This window comes from Anser cygnoides, chromosome 3, assembly GCF_040182565.1.
Source record: "Anser cygnoides isolate HZ-2024a breed goose chromosome 3, Taihu_goose_T2T_genome, whole genome shotgun sequence".
Taxonomy (NCBI): domain Eukaryota; kingdom Metazoa; phylum Chordata; class Aves; order Anseriformes; family Anatidae; genus Anser; species Anser cygnoides.
In genome coordinates, this window is record NC_089875.1 from 40,080,765 (window position 1) to 40,096,303 (window position 15,539).

The following is a 15,539-nucleotide window of genomic DNA, read 5'->3' on the forward strand; positions in this document are numbered from 1 at the left end:
TCCTTTGTAGGAATCGGTTCACTAAAATTTGACATTGAATATTCTTGGACCTGAAACATCAGTTCAATAAATGAATAAGAAAAATAGAAAAACTATATTTATGTAATTAAAAGCCAACAGGTTGTAAATCTTTATTAGCTGATATAGGCAAGTTTTAGCAGTCAAGCTGTATAAGGCTAATTTGTTTCCATAATATTACTTGACCATAGATTTTCTACAACAAATGGTCTGTAGACTGTTTTCAGTGATGGTTACAGCATCTTGTAAGATGTATCACATTTTAAAAATAGATTTAAATTCAGGAATATAACCAAATTTGAGCCTGTTCTATGCAAGTTGTGTTCCAAATTCTATTCACTTATTTCATTGTCACACTGAATCCATAACACTGTAATTATTTATTCTATCTCGTATTCCATAAAGATTGTATTTAATAGCATAATACGCATCCTTTAAAATAAATGATGAAAAGGTTGAAGAAATGAGGGAAAATGCCAATACTTCAGTATAGGGTTTTTATAATTGTCCCCTGATTAGGTGCCAAATTTGCGAGACATCTCGAAATGAAATTTGAAACATACTTCTACAGAATTTGTACTTGTAAACAATCTTGTGATTTGCTTCCTAATCATTACATATAATTTATAGATGTTAATTGGAAAGTATCACTGTACTTCCCAGATGAGCTAATATGAAACAGAAAAGAGAGTCCATAGGACAAACTAGAAAAATTATGGCCTGATCCTAGAAATATTTGGTCTGGAGTTCTAGGGGGGTGAAAGAGCTTGATAGTATCTGTATATAAAGTCATCGTCAAACATATATACTTTTTACAATTTCTGTAACTTTCCTATGGCTATAATGGACTTTAATCTATGTCTACTGGATTTATTTTTTGACAATTATTTGAGGCTGATTGATGTAATTATTATAAAGGGAGCTACGCTTAAAACAACTTTCAGGTCCCATCAGATAACTGCCAGAAAACAGTTTTCTGAAAATGTTTTAAAATGTTGGAAATGTGCAACCCCCCTTTAACTGAACCTTAAGATAACACCTGCTTTTCTAAATCCTGTTAAAAGATCTGACCAATTGTACTCAGCACATTCGAAATGCTTCTCTGAGACTTTCTATTGCACCATCAAAGTCATTAATAGTGCAGTTCTTCCGCAGCAAAGCCTTTTTACTCATTGACCCTGAAGTGTGTAACATACAGTAAAATGAGGTAAAAAACAAAATATCCAAATAATCTTACTTAAACGTCAACCTTTCCTTATAAGCCTTGGCAGATTTTGCACACTCCAATAACTTGCATCTCTGGGAAATGAAAAATTACTGCATTGCAGGAGAATATAGCCTGTGTTTTTCGCTGTGAGAGACTCACTTCTAGGCATTACTGACAACTTGCTCAATAAAGGATTTTAATGTCTTCTCTGATGCTAGACTTTGTCTGAGAAAAATAAACTTTCCCACACAGCCAGAGTCAAACTGGGGTTTCCTCCAGGTAATAACTCATTTGTTTTTTTGTTTGTTTGTTTTGTTTTTGTTTTTGTTTTCAGCTGAGCACCATCGGCTTTTTTTTTTTTTCTCCTCAATTCTTTTTCATAATCTTTCATCCTCTTTCCTCCTTTTTCTTACAGATGTTTAACTATGCAAAGTTTATCTATCTACACGAGTAAACTGGAATATAAAAATGACAGATGAAAATGAACTCTGGTATTCTGCTTACTATTCATTGTCTAATTAGCTTCCTTTCCCTCATTTAGAAGTGAGTGATATCAGTAGTGACAGCTGAGGGTTATAAGACTCCTTTCCTAGAAAAATGCCAAAAATAAGAATGACAAATAGCAGAATAGATTGTCACATAAGGAAACACTAACATTTGAGACTTAGGAAATTTCAAATTTCAAGCTTACTGTATTTGTTATAGTCTGCTGTTAAAAATAATATAAAAGATAGAATTCAATCTCTGCCTTGTCTTTACATTTGTGTGTCTGACTTGCTCTGTTCACTATTTTATCTTGTCAAAGTGGATGCCAAGATCTGACATGTTCATATGTATGTCCATTATTTAAATCTGTAGTGTTTAAATTTGGAAAAACTGTAGATCTTGAAATTCATTATTTTTTATTACTCTTAATCAATTAGCCCCTAATTGCAAAACAAAGATCTATTTCAAAGTGAATTGATATTGAAATGTAATGAAATCATGCAAAATATATGAATCAATCTGCTTAGTATTTACTGCTTTAATGCACCCTGAATTTATGGGTGTGCATGTTGAAATGAGGTAATTATTTTAAATATCACCTATGCTGTTTTAGCTGAAGAGGCTGTGAAATTTAGTTTTCCTTAAATCATCACTATGTTTGTTGTTATGGGTTGAGAACAGAACACAGACTGCAGGATGCCAGAAAGCAGAAGAAGCAAATACCAGTCTTTTCTTTCTGTTCTGTTGCTGGGAGAGGAATAGAGGGTGATGAATTTCACACTGCTGTGAGTACCTGGTTGGAGTGTTCCATAGCGTGGATTATTTGAATTTCAGTCCCTGCAGTTTGGAAAGATCATAGGCTATATCACAAAAATACGTGCTGAGAGGGACCTCTGGAGGTTCTCTAGTCCAACATCCTACTCAAAGCAGTGCTGACTTCTAAGTTGAATAATATTGCCCAGGCCCTTGTTTTCAAAATTACCAAAGATAGAGATTCTGCAGCCTCTCTAAGCTTCTTCCTTCTATTATGAAGAATATTTCCCTTAGAGCCAACTGGAGTTTTTCTTACTTCAATTTGTGATTGTTGCCTCTTGGCCTTTCGTGGTACACCTGTAGAACAAGTCTAGCTCAGCAAGCCCCCTTTAGGCAGCAGAAGACAACAGTTAGCTCTCCTCTTTTGAAAGTCAGAAGAAATCCGATTCCCCCAGCCTTTCTTGGTATGTCAAACATTCAGCATCCTGATCATCTTACAGTTCCTCCGCTGGATTTTTCCATTTGAAATATGTTTCTGGTATTGCTTCTGGGACCCAACAATGGTCATGGGATTACATATTTGTCCTCAAGATGCTGAGCAAAAGAATTAACCATTTCCTTTGCCTGCAGGTTGTGCTGTTGCTAGTGCAGCTTGGTCTGTGGTTAACCTGCATTGCTGCAAAGACATACTGCTGACTCATGCTCAACTTCTCCCTCAGATCAGCTTCTACAGAGCAGCAACATAGACAGGCAAATCCCAGCCTACTGCAATGCGTGAGGTTAATCTCTCCCACATACATGAGCTTATTTGTATTAGATACAAAGAAACTTCTTTTTATTCTGCGTTAAGTAGATTTACAGTTAAATTGACATATTCTTTAAGAAAGTAGATGACATTGGAATTTAAACTGACATCATTATAAACATAATTTGCTTTCCACTGAGGATTTTATACTTACTAGAATTACAAGTAGATCATAGCAAAAAGTTTTGTTACATAAAAAGGTGTTGGTAGCAATTGATTTAGGCTATGAGACCAGGCAATAAGAGGGGCCCTTGGAGTGTGCAACTGTGTAGAGCAAACAAACTTTAAACATTATATATTCTGAACTATTTGAATGAAAATGTACAGTGGCCAAAGCATCCCATTTCCCATTTGATGTATGTAAGGACTACTTCCAAAAAGTTGCTTTCAAAGATGTCAAAAAATTAATTCACTGTTAGTGCTATTACAAAGGCTTAATTAATTGATTCACTGTTGCCACTATTATCAGGGAAAGATAATGAATATCAATTGATTTTTTTTAACTAAACATATCCTCTTTTATTTATTTATTTATTTATTATTTCCAAATGTGGGCTCTAGTCAGATCCAAGCAGATAAAATCTTCCAATGTACCAACTGAGTGATGTACAGTAAGGAAGGTTTATCATTCCACTGTGTTTCTTGGTGGAATCCTATGTAGCCTCCTAGACAGCATCAATAGAAAATAGTGCTGTTAGGGATTCATACAAATGTGATTCTACAATAATTGAAGTAGGAATTAAAAAAATATCTCGCTATATATATTAAATATTATTTGCATGTGTTTAATTCAATACTGAATTGGGCTGGCAGGTCCTCTGCTGTAAATGAACACATTGACATTTTTACTTCAAGACAAGGAAGTGTTAACTGATGGATGAAAAGAAAATAAGTTTCCTTTGAATATGTGACAATATTTCAGACACTATATTTAATAGCAGATGAGCGCCTAATTCTACCCCGGTTATGATCTTGCTATATGACAATTTCAACAAGGTCATGAGATGTTCCTGTTTCTGTGTGGCTTGGGGTGGAGGGGCACTACTGTTTTTACACTGAATATTAGTCCTGAAAGAAATAAGCCCTCTATTTACTCATATAAAAGAGGTTTCACGTCTTCCAGGAAATGTGTTTGAAAACTATTTACAGTATTAGTATGCAAATTATATACTAAACACTAAATGGGAATCTTGCAGCCGAGCACTTTGACAGGCATCTCACTATTTGAACTATGGTAGTCTAGTTAAAAAAGCAACACAAAAAGAAAACACAGCTGGATGTAATTGTATCCAAACACATAGTTATTATGTTAATAGGGGCATGCGAATAAAATGAAATGTTGTCCAGCAAAGGTTTTCCCACAAAGACTTTGAATTATTTTAGCAAGATGATCAAATTATGCAAGCTTTTGTTTTTATTTTAATTGAAAAGATGTTTGGTATTTATTCCTAAATATTAACAGATGAAGTGTGGCAGCACCACAGAAAGAAGAAATACCATCTCGTATCAAGTATCACTTCAATAAATATACTTTAATTGAGAATAAAACACAAATTGTAGCCCCAATTCTTTTAGGTGCTTCCAGTGCTATATATATATATCACTATATCACTATATATATGTAGTCTTAAGCCCCTACTGTTAACTGAGGTTGTCATAGTACTTATATGCCCTTTCACTGCCTTTCCCATTGTACTGAAGCTTCCTGAGTTCCCGTGCCTGTATCTTCCTGCTGCTGCTCCTGCTGTGCCACAGCAGATTTACATCAGCCTGAGAGGTTGCAAACAACTAAGTTTCTGTAAGATTCTATGAGACACTGCAGAAGTTCAGTACTGGGTTGGGTCTCCTTCTGAAGAGCATAAGCTTTGACCTTCTTTAATTCCTACAAATCTCCCAGAATTTGTTCATACCAATTCAGTGCTTGTGGACTTGAAATCTTTCACAGCAAGAGGCTTCAGATGACTTTTATGCCTCTTTTTTTTTTTTTTTTTAGGACATATTTCTAAAAAAACATAACTGAAAAATAATTAAAAAGCAACAGCAAAACAAAAACAAACAGAACAGGAAAACACAACAGTTTGTATCTTATGTAAGTGTGCCAGCTATTCAAATTGCTGCATTCAAGGGCTGTAGATATTGTTAAAAGCCCATGTCTTCTTCACTGCCAGATGCTGATGTAATCCTAAAGTAGATGTGTTGTTTTCTTTTTAACTTTGTTTCTCAGTACACTGCCCTGTGAAATTGCTTTCTACCTTTAAATTGGCTGTCATGCAGGGTTTTGTATTTTTCAGCCTATCATTGTCTTTGAGCGTTACAAGTTATTTTGAGTTGTAATGCTCAGGAAGAATGAAAATTAACTTTTGTTGCTGAATGGAAGAAAAGCTATTGTGGTGCAAAAAAATATTATGTTTGGCCCTTACATTATTATATGATTAAAAGACAAAAGACACAATTATCTCTGGGTAGAACTGCATTAATCTTTCTTTCCTCCTGAAATAATACCATCCCAACTACAACAGTGTAAATTCAACAGTGGGACATGTTCCATGACAGTTTAATCATCTAACAATACTCACAGGGATACAAGATATTGTTAAATCACTGCCCTTTCTCATTCTAAAAAGCCACCAGGTGAGCTGTTTCATTGATAACAACAATGGAAAACAGTGCAAAAGAATTTATTGTCAATAGATCTGCAGAGAAAAGCAACACTGTAGACAGAATATTGATTGCTGAAGGAAAAAAATATTTCAGATGTACTCTGCATTAGACTTATACAAACCCTCTTATGTAACGGTATAATGTTACATTTTATGGACATTCTATTTTTATGAAAAAATGATCTCTGAATGTATGGGATATTAACGGTCTGTACTGATCTAAAAAATTTGGATGCATGTGATATGTTCACTATAGTAACTGTTCTAAAACAAAAAGTGCTTTTAGACACTAATCTCTGTATAGGATTCCCCTTTCTCACAAGTAAGCACAAGAAGAATGTAAATATTCTGAAAAGAAAAAAAAAAAAGGCTTTCTTGGTGCATCACACAAATTTACAAATAGTAGAGGAGAAAAAAAAAAAAAGTCAAATGAGAAAAAAAAAAAAAGTAATCTGACCTTTTTGTTCTCTGTCCTGGAAAATAAACATGATGAAAGAAATTACACGCCTGTACTTGTTCATAAATTACTTCTACTTGATAATGAAATTTCCCATTCAAACCTCTCAGTAGTTGTGATTTTGGTGGAGATGTGTTTTCCATAATTTGCATTCAGAGTTACGGTTTACCAGAAATGGCAGATAAAAACATCAACTTTGCAGTGACTGTCACTGGAGACTTCTGTTTCTAATGAAAGCTATTGCTTGAAAAAAAATGAAAGTGCCTGTGCATTTTAAAATATCAACACAATTACAAAGAAAAAACCATGAGTGAAACAAAAAGTATCAAAAGCATTGCATTTAATATATATATATATATATATTAGAATAGTGTATTTAACTGACAATCATTGCAAAACCCTTTAGAATTCATAAACGACAACTGCTAACTCTTCTCTAAGGCCCGCAGGGAAAATTGTGCAAAAGTAGGTGTCCTCCACTTATCACCGTCCTGAGCAAGGACAGGATTCTTTCCATTTACTAGCCATTGTTTTCCAGATGTTATTCAGACTTTTGATCTTAAGCTAAGAGACTTTAATAACAACCCTATGATGTACTAATTTGTCTGTCCCCTATGATTAGGCTGTAGTGTCTTTCAATCAGAAGCATTTAAACTGATTTTTTATGTTTGGAGCAAATGGAGCAAATTGGGTACGTCACTAATGATCAGTTGCTGTAATTTAATAGTAACACTCTAGTGAGCAAACAGTATCACCACTGCATAGTTCTGTGTTGCTGTGACTGACCAGTGTAGTCCCGCTTACTAAGCTACCTCAAGCTCTGTTGCAAGTCAGCTGAAAGAAATGTTACTTTAAAACTAAGAAAAAAGCACTAAAGGCAATGACCTTAGAAAACGAGGTGAAGAGGTGTAAGTCATATTCTTAGTTACTACCACTGTGTACTCTTCTTAGTGAGGTACATGATATGAACTAAGACAAGGACTGTCTTCATTTTACTATTTTTCATTTGCATGTTTGCTTCTAATTTTTATACACAATCACACTAACAGTGCATCACGCACAGGAGAAAGTCCAGGTTGGGTATTGGGAAAAAGTTTCCTGGGAGTGTGGTCAGGCACTGGAACAGGCTCCCCAGGTCAGTGGTCACAGAACCGGTCCTGTGTGGAGCCAGTTCAACTCGATGATCCTTGTGGGTCCCTTATGTATGGGTTATTCTATGATTCTGTGATTCTAAAAGCTACCATTTTTATTCACAGGCACAAAGCGTACCTTCCCAAATCTAGTTCAAGAGGGATGCTGAATGAAGTCTTGAGGATATAATCTCAGTGCCTATTTTTATTCTTAGTAATGAGGAACTATTTATTCCACAAATGTAACATGCATCAGTTTAGTACTTTAAAGTAAATAAATAAATAAATAGATAATACATCCAATAAAAAATCAGGCTGTTATTCAATATATTTTTCCAGAGGCAAAGTACCGTTGTCCCATTTAATGAAACGTATTTGTTTCTTGGCTCTGCCTGTTTAAGAAGGCTTCATTTTATTTATTTATTTATTTATTTTCCTGTGAATATTTACAGCCACAGTTATCAAGCATTTTACTTTACAATGAGAAGACATAGTTCATGTCATTAGCTTGATAAAAGTCCATTTTGATTGTCTGGCAAACCTAAAATCCAAGTCTAGCTACTCCCACTAGAAATAAAACAAACAAACCTACTTTCACTAAGAATCTACTCTCACTAGATAGCAGACTTAGTACTTCCCACTCTCAGTGGGATATGTAATCCCTCTAAAATAAATAGGTAAAACCCACCATGGAGGATAACACTTTCTAGCTGTTTCCAGCAATGGATAAAAAACAGATTTCTGCAGGGAGTTTGTACTTAAAGGAAGGTGTCAAAGAAAGATGAATTAGAAGAAACTAGAGGACTTGTGTCCTTTGGGGAGCTAAAAGATTTTGAGAATGACTCTTCAAAGGCTACATCAGATGTGTTGAAAAATGTTCTGTTTAGACCGATAGCCTTCTGATGGGACTAATGAAGCCTGTTTTCTTTCTTTCTCTTTCTTTCTTTCTTTCTTTCTTTCTTTCTTTCTTTCTTTCTTTCTTTCTTTCTTTCTTTCTTTCTTTCTTTCTTTCTTTCTTTCTTTCTTTCTTTCTTTCTTTCTTTTTCTTTCTCTTTCTTTCTTTCTTTCTTTCTTTCTTTTTCTTTCTTTCTTTCTCTTTCTTTCTTTTTCTTTCTTTCTTTCTTTCTTTCTTTTTCTTTCTTTCTTTCTCTTTCTTTCTTTTTCTTTCTTTCTTTCTTTTTCTTTCTTTCTTTCTTTCTTTCTTTCTTTCTTTCTTTCTTTCTTTCTTTCTTTCTTTTTCTTTCTTTCTTTCTTTCTTTCTTTCTTTCTTTCTTTCTTTCTTTCTTTCTGTTTTTTTGTTTCTTCTTTTTCTTTCTTTCTTTCCTTCCTTCCTTCCTTCCTTCCTTCCTTCCTTCCTTCCTTCCTTCCTTCCTTCCTTCCTTCCTTCCTTCCTTCCTTCCTTCCTTCCTTCCAAAGAAATAAATCCCATTTAGACACTCATTTGTAATTTTATTTTATTTTATTTTTTTAAAATCATTTAAAAAGTGATCTGAAACCAGAAGCTCCTGAAGGGAGCCAGAGGTACACAGCTTAGGTGGGTGTTGCACAACTCTACTCATTTTGAAAACCATGCATCTTAGAGGAATATCTAGAATGCACATTGCATGGCTTCCTTGACAAAATCAAAACAGAAACATCTTGAGAGGTGTTTTTTGTTTGTTTGTTTTTTTGTTTTTCATATTCACGATGTCAGGAGCATGTCTTTGGTGTCTCACTCCCAAATTACTAAGTACGACCAACAGCAATTTAATTTGAACTAGTACCTGTCTGTGCTTCAAATGCAGAGAAGCAGAAATAATATAAGAATATAGTATGCATTTGTATATTTTCTGCTTCTCTGTACATTGCTTTCAATACTTTCAGCATAAAGATACACAGTCCTAACTTTGTCCTAACTACCGTCATAGAGTCTAGCAAACCAGGCTGAATAGCAAAATAATATCTCTTACTATAAGCCAGAAAAAATGCTACTTGAGATGCTTCTTTAGGCTCTAGGTCACTCAGGTTTTACTGTCTTCTATAGGGAATATTGCAGAAGAACATGAAATCATAATATGCCTCTAGTTGATTTTTTGTTGTTGTTTTATTGTTATGTTGTTTGTTTGTTTAGCCTTGCAAACTGAAGAGGAGTATCTCAGTGGAAATAGTATGGAGTTATTTCTCAGATTTTATCTTTGTGCTTTCTTTTCTTTATCTTTTAATAGCCTGGATGCGTAAACACTACTGAAGTGGATATAAAAAAGTCTTCAAGAATGAGAAATCCACATAAAACAAGAAAGGTAAGTATTGCTATAACATAAAAAGCTGGAGGTGGAGGTAATTTATAACATGAAGTTCCATAGTTTCTTAAAACATTTTTTCTTGCTGATGCAAGAAATAAATACGTAAATGTATGTTGTTAATTAATAAGCTCTTAAATAAGTTCTGTTAACAAAGGTTCTAATACTAAGTAAATGCTATCATATAAGAAAGTGTTTGGAGAAATACGGACTGAGAAAATAAAAATAATTTTTGCATTTTTTTTTGTGTTGTTCAGTAGATTGAATAAAGTATGTTAAAATGTTTCTGTCAGTAGTTAAGGAAAAATTAATTTAAAAATGCTGTGTAAGCTATAATAGTAGTGCTTCTTGTGCTGACCGTAAAGAAAAGGCTGGCTGTAGTTTACAAATATGTCCCAAATGGATGCACAGAAACTGTGGAGGAAATAACCTTCATCTATAATAAGGTCTAGATATGAACTGCCTAAGCTCTCTAGGGACATACAGATTGACTGGAACAACATTTTCAATCAAATTCTGTGTATCATAATAATGTAGAATGAGTTCAACTTAAAAGTGTGCACTTTGAGGTACGTTTCAGTGTATTCAAAAGAAAACTGGATTTAGATTTTTTTGCTGCTGGCCATCCATATTTACGGTAATAGCTGCCTTTCAGTGTCATCCCCCATGTTTGATGTGCTGTTAATATAGAGACAAAATAAAAGTCTGTCTTGTGTTCTATGCCATTATGAAATTGTGCTTTTTCTGGTAGAATTTATTGTTTAGAAACAAAGTTTTATATGAGTGCATGGCTTATTCAGTTTCTTTTAGAAACTAGTGATCTGGAATAACTTCTTGAGCACAACATACTAAAAGTTACAGTTAGTATATGTAAAAGCCATTTTCTGAAAGCAACTATCGTTGTTCTATATTTTTTGTGTAGTCTGTCTATGGCTTACAAAATGACATCCGAAGTCACAGCCCTACTCACATGCCAGTACCAGAGACTAAGCCTCCCACAGAAGATGAACTACACCAAGAGGTTTGCAAAATAACAACGAGCATATACTTTTAGATAAACTTTTTTTTTGAAAGTTGGTATTAAACCAAAAATAATTGTAACTGGGAGTATGTTCAGAACAGATTGTTTGACAGAATTGTTTAGTAAACCTTTTCCTTGCTACAGGACATATGGATTTTGGTATGTAACCTTTATTAAAATTAATGAGACAAAACCTGACATGTTTTGTATCTTGCACTAAGTAGTTGAAGGCAGTTAGGAACAGTGCAGTTGGTGGTTTCTTTGCATAGCTAAGCCCATTAGCTCTTGTAGGAGTAGACTGCTCACTCACTCTTCCTTTTACCATTTTGATTAGAGATTTGCAGGCACGCTTACTGCTCAGTGCATGCACGTACGGGTTCATACATTTATCTACTGTAAATGTTTTATTAATCTTTCCTTAGGAATGAGAGAAGATAAAAGTCTGAAGAATTAGTAACTTTCTTCAAAAATCTAAAAAAGGCTAATTGGATTTTTTCTAATGAGTCTTTAGGGAAAATTTTATATTGGTTCTTTATTATTTTATTTTATTTTATTTATTTTATTTTATTTGTCTGTGTATAATCTTTTCTATTCAGTGGAAAATTCCATTTATTTTAGAACCACACTGGCGAGGTGTAGTTTTAATACAGATATACTTCTATTCTGTGCCCTAGGGTAAGTTAAGGTTGAATTACAACCCTAATAAAAAAAGTTATGGAAATACAGTCAAGCAATGAATTACTCATAACACTCTTTGCTTTACTTTCTTGCAGATTAAGCACTGGCAAATGCAATTAGACAGACATCGATTAAAAATGTCCAAAGTTGCAGAGAGGTAAGTAAATTGTCACATCTTTTTTTTTCAGTTATACTGATAACTATTGGGAAAATGTCAGTGTGAAATAACTTCAGAGAAAGAGAGACAAGGGAGCTCAGATGTCGCAAAGTTTACTTAAAAAAAGTGTGAGGTATGAAGTTCTTTTATAGTTATAAAGATGTCCCAGATATTCCATGATATGTTAGCTGGATAAACCAAGGTCACTGTAGAAGCCTCTGACCAAGTGGTCAAAAGTTTCCCCTTGCATTGACAGGGCGGATAAATGGAAATAGGTCTGGGGTTACTGTTTTGATATTTCAAAAGGGCAATCACTGCCAAAACAAGGGATCTGGTTGGGTTAGGCGATCTGAGCCTGAGCAAAACGGGTCCAAGCTTACATCAGGTCAGAGCATGTAACAATAATAAGAATCTATCTCTAAATTGGACCAAAATATGTAAGGAAGGAGCCAGAAACCAAATAAAACAAAAAGGCCCTTCAGAAAGACTACCTTCAGCTTAGGCAGAGAAAAGAACTGCAATATCTTACAGATCCAGAAGTAGAGAGTGAAAACTGCAGAAAATTGAGCTGTGTAAGACAAAGCAAAAGAAATAAAACCAAACACAAATGTATCTTCATCCTTTCAAATACATGTGCACGTATGTTTGCTTTTACATGTGTACTTATGTATATACATGCAAGAACATATAAATATATACTTATAAAAACAACAGGTTAGAAATTTCTGTTTGCTGAACAACAACAACAAAAAAAGGAATATAGATTAAATATAAGCAGGAACAAAAAGAAACAATACTGTCTTCAGTTTTCAATAATTTTCAATAATTATTAGGCAAAAAAGAGGTGAGAATAAGTACATGGTAAATGTAAATTACCAGAAAATAAGCAAAGTTTATAGTGTGTTTAGGTGAGTCAGAGTAATTCACAAACACTGAAGACTTTGGAAAAAAGTTGTTTGTGTTTTTTTGGAAAGCACTAAACTTGGGAGTAGTGCCATTTGATTAGAAAATAATAAAAATATTAACTGTATTTAAAAGAGGAAAAAAGGAGTCCCAGCAGCTGCAGGGCCAATAAATGTGACCTAAATAGCATGCAGTATTTTAGAACAGATTTTAAAGGAACTGATAATTAAAACCGTGGGGGTATAAATATGTCCCTTTATGAAAGCAAATGAGCATGGAAAAGGTTGCTTGATTTAATTTTTTAGTGCCTAAAGGAGCCCTAACAGGATCTTTGTGGAAGTATTAGGAAAGTTTGTAGTTTATTTTATTTCAGCTCTTGATAAGAAAGATCTGAAGCTCCCTTCCTTCTTCAGAGGTCCACAGATTCAGGGGTGGTTGAATCACGGGTACTTTTAAAACTGAGCAAACCTATTTTAGCTTGAGCTTGTAGATGACTTCTGAGTGTGTGCACACCTGGTTACCATGGTTTGGCTGATGCATGGTAACTTGTTAACTGGCAAACCTGATCAGGTTTCATCACCTTCTGACATGACAATGTTTGATGCTTTTGTTTTCCTAGTCTATTAGCTTATACAGAGCAGTATTTGGAGTATGACCCTTTTCTTGTGCCCCCTGATCCCTCAAACCCTTGGATATCAGATGATACCACTTTCTGGGAATTGGAGGCAAGGTATATAATTTTATTTCTTCTTTTGGGGGAAGGATACTTAACAGGCTTTTCTTCAAATGTGAAGCTGTCAGACAGAGGTATTGCAGGAAAGTACTGAAATAGAAGGAAATGCAGTATCCTTTTGGTCTTTCCAGCTTTAGTATCATAATATGGGAAGAGCGGTGGATTAATAAATCTGTGTAAAAAGTTACAGTAACCAGATTACAGTGTTCCAGTGTGGGGGAAAAAAAAACACAGCTTTTTAAAATCTGATAACGTTTCCTAGTTGGAAGTCCTTATTCTTCTGTGAAAGTGTATGCATATCATCTTTATCCTGTGTGAGTACGGACTGCCTGGTTACTCATTGCTGAACATTGCACAGATATGACTGATCTGAAACGTGATATATCTCTGGTTGAACTTTAGGACTTTATCTAAATTATATGCACAGAGTATTAGAATACTGAACTATGGCTGATCGTGGGTTTTGTTGTTTTCCCCTATTAGCAAAGAGCCTGGACAGCAGAGGGTGAAGCGATGGGGTTTTGGCATGGATGAAGCTTTGAAAGACCCTGTGGGAAGAGAGCAGTTTCTCAAGTTCCTGGAGTCAGAATTCAGTTCAGAAAATTTAAGGTAAATGAGAGGGACTTTATATTTTAATAACGTCTAAAACACTATTTATTTATTTATTTTTATTAATTTTATTTTTTATAAACCATTCTTTCTGTTTTTTGTTTGCTTGTTTGTTTGTTTGTTTTGGTTTGGTTTTTTGACTCCTTTAAAAATTTTCCTATATCTTATCTTTTGGAGTTCATGTAGGTTGCTACCTGATCCAATATTCAGGCTGAGGGAAAAAATTATATAGTTAGCAGAGACTCACATGAAATATTCTACCATTCATGTCTAACTTTTGGTCAAAATACCCATGTAAAAGGCTTTCTCTCAGCTCATTTTATTTATCTAAGAGTCACAGAACGGTTGAGGTTGGAAGGGACCTCTGGAGATCATCTAGTCCAACTCCCCTGCTCAAGCAGGGTCACCTGGAGCACAATGCACAGGACTGGGTACAGATGGGTTGTGAATATCTCCAGAGAAGGAGACTCCACAGCCTCTCTGGACAGATTATACAGATTATTATACAGGTTTAAGATATTGACACATTCAAAGCTTTTTCAGTAGCTTTTATTAAGTCTGGTGTGATGAGAAAAGTAAAATTTCAAAGAAAAATTGTTTTTAAAAGGGATTTAGAAATAAAAGTCATAAACTTTCATTGTTGGTCAGATTTCTGTGGATTGTTGGTCTTTTGAAAATCTCCACCAAGATAATGAAAAAATTTTCCTACTTGTTGATCAGACAACAAAAGCAGTGTGACAGCTACCTCTCAAATTCCTTACTAATTGCAAAATTCAAAGGTGCTGTTAGTGTATGAATTGTGAATTAAATATATATATATATATGAGCAATATTTTTTTTAAGTGAGGGAGAAATATGATTTGACGGTAGTCCGTTTTTGATGGTAGTCCATCCATTGGCTAATAGCATATTTTGTTGTTGCTTTTCTAAGAAAGTTTTATTATGGTAAGTGTTATTCCAAAGGGATAAATAGCAGCATTGCAATAGACAAATCAGACTGTATATAGTACAAAAGCATGTACACTATAGTTTTCTCTTTATTCTACCTTCTTGTTGGATGTCATCTACATCACTTCCCATTCACCAGTAGCATAAGGAATATAAAATCCTATTTGCACACATTCCAAATCTTAGAAAAATTGTGAACCCCTTTTTAATGTGCTAACTCTTACTCCTAAGTGGTGCAGCATAGCTATTTATAGTAGAGTTACCTTTATGTATCTTACAAAAAACATTTAGCATTTTGTGGGGTTGATTCCTGAATGCTTAGTAATTGCACAGAGCTCCTTGTTTTTAATTTAAGATTGTCCACAGAATAACTGGAGATGGAGTTCTCTAAGTTGCTGGCCACGTTCATGTTCAAACACTGAACTTGCATCACAAATGTATAATAGATACTCTAGACTTTATGATATTTCCCAAATTATTATTTTTTTTGCCTTTGCCTCCATGGAAATATAGCCTGTGCCATATGTGTATATTGATAAATTCATTAGTCACGGATACAGTTTTTTCTTTAATTAACAGGTGAAGCGATAATTTATAAAATCAGAATGATACCAAAAATAAGGAAAGGTGTTTTTTTTTTTAATTTTTATTTTTATTTGCTAAACATTCTGGCAATTCCTTATGCAGAGCATCTG

General features: G+C 34.3%; 1 protein-coding gene across 14 annotated transcripts in view; it reads left to right on the forward strand.

Moving 5' to 3' along the window:
* Positions 1-15,539, forward strand: part of RGS7 (regulator of G protein signaling 7) — a 268,219-nt gene that overhangs the window by 212,337 nt on the left and 40,343 nt on the right. For all 14 annotated transcript variants that reach the window (XR_010830253.1, XR_010830254.1, XM_066993975.1 and 11 more), the window contains 5 exons: positions 9,721-9,795; positions 10,718-10,816; positions 11,590-11,651; positions 13,174-13,284; positions 13,771-13,896. Coding sequence is in view for 12 of the 14 variants with exons in the window: in XM_066993975.1 (XP_066850076.1) it covers positions 9,721-9,795; positions 10,718-10,816; positions 11,590-11,651; positions 13,174-13,284; positions 13,771-13,896 (473 nt within the window). In the remaining 2 variants the exon portion in view is untranslated. The remainder of the gene's footprint in view (positions 1-9,720; positions 9,796-10,717; positions 10,817-11,589; positions 11,652-13,173; positions 13,285-13,770; positions 13,897-15,539) is intronic.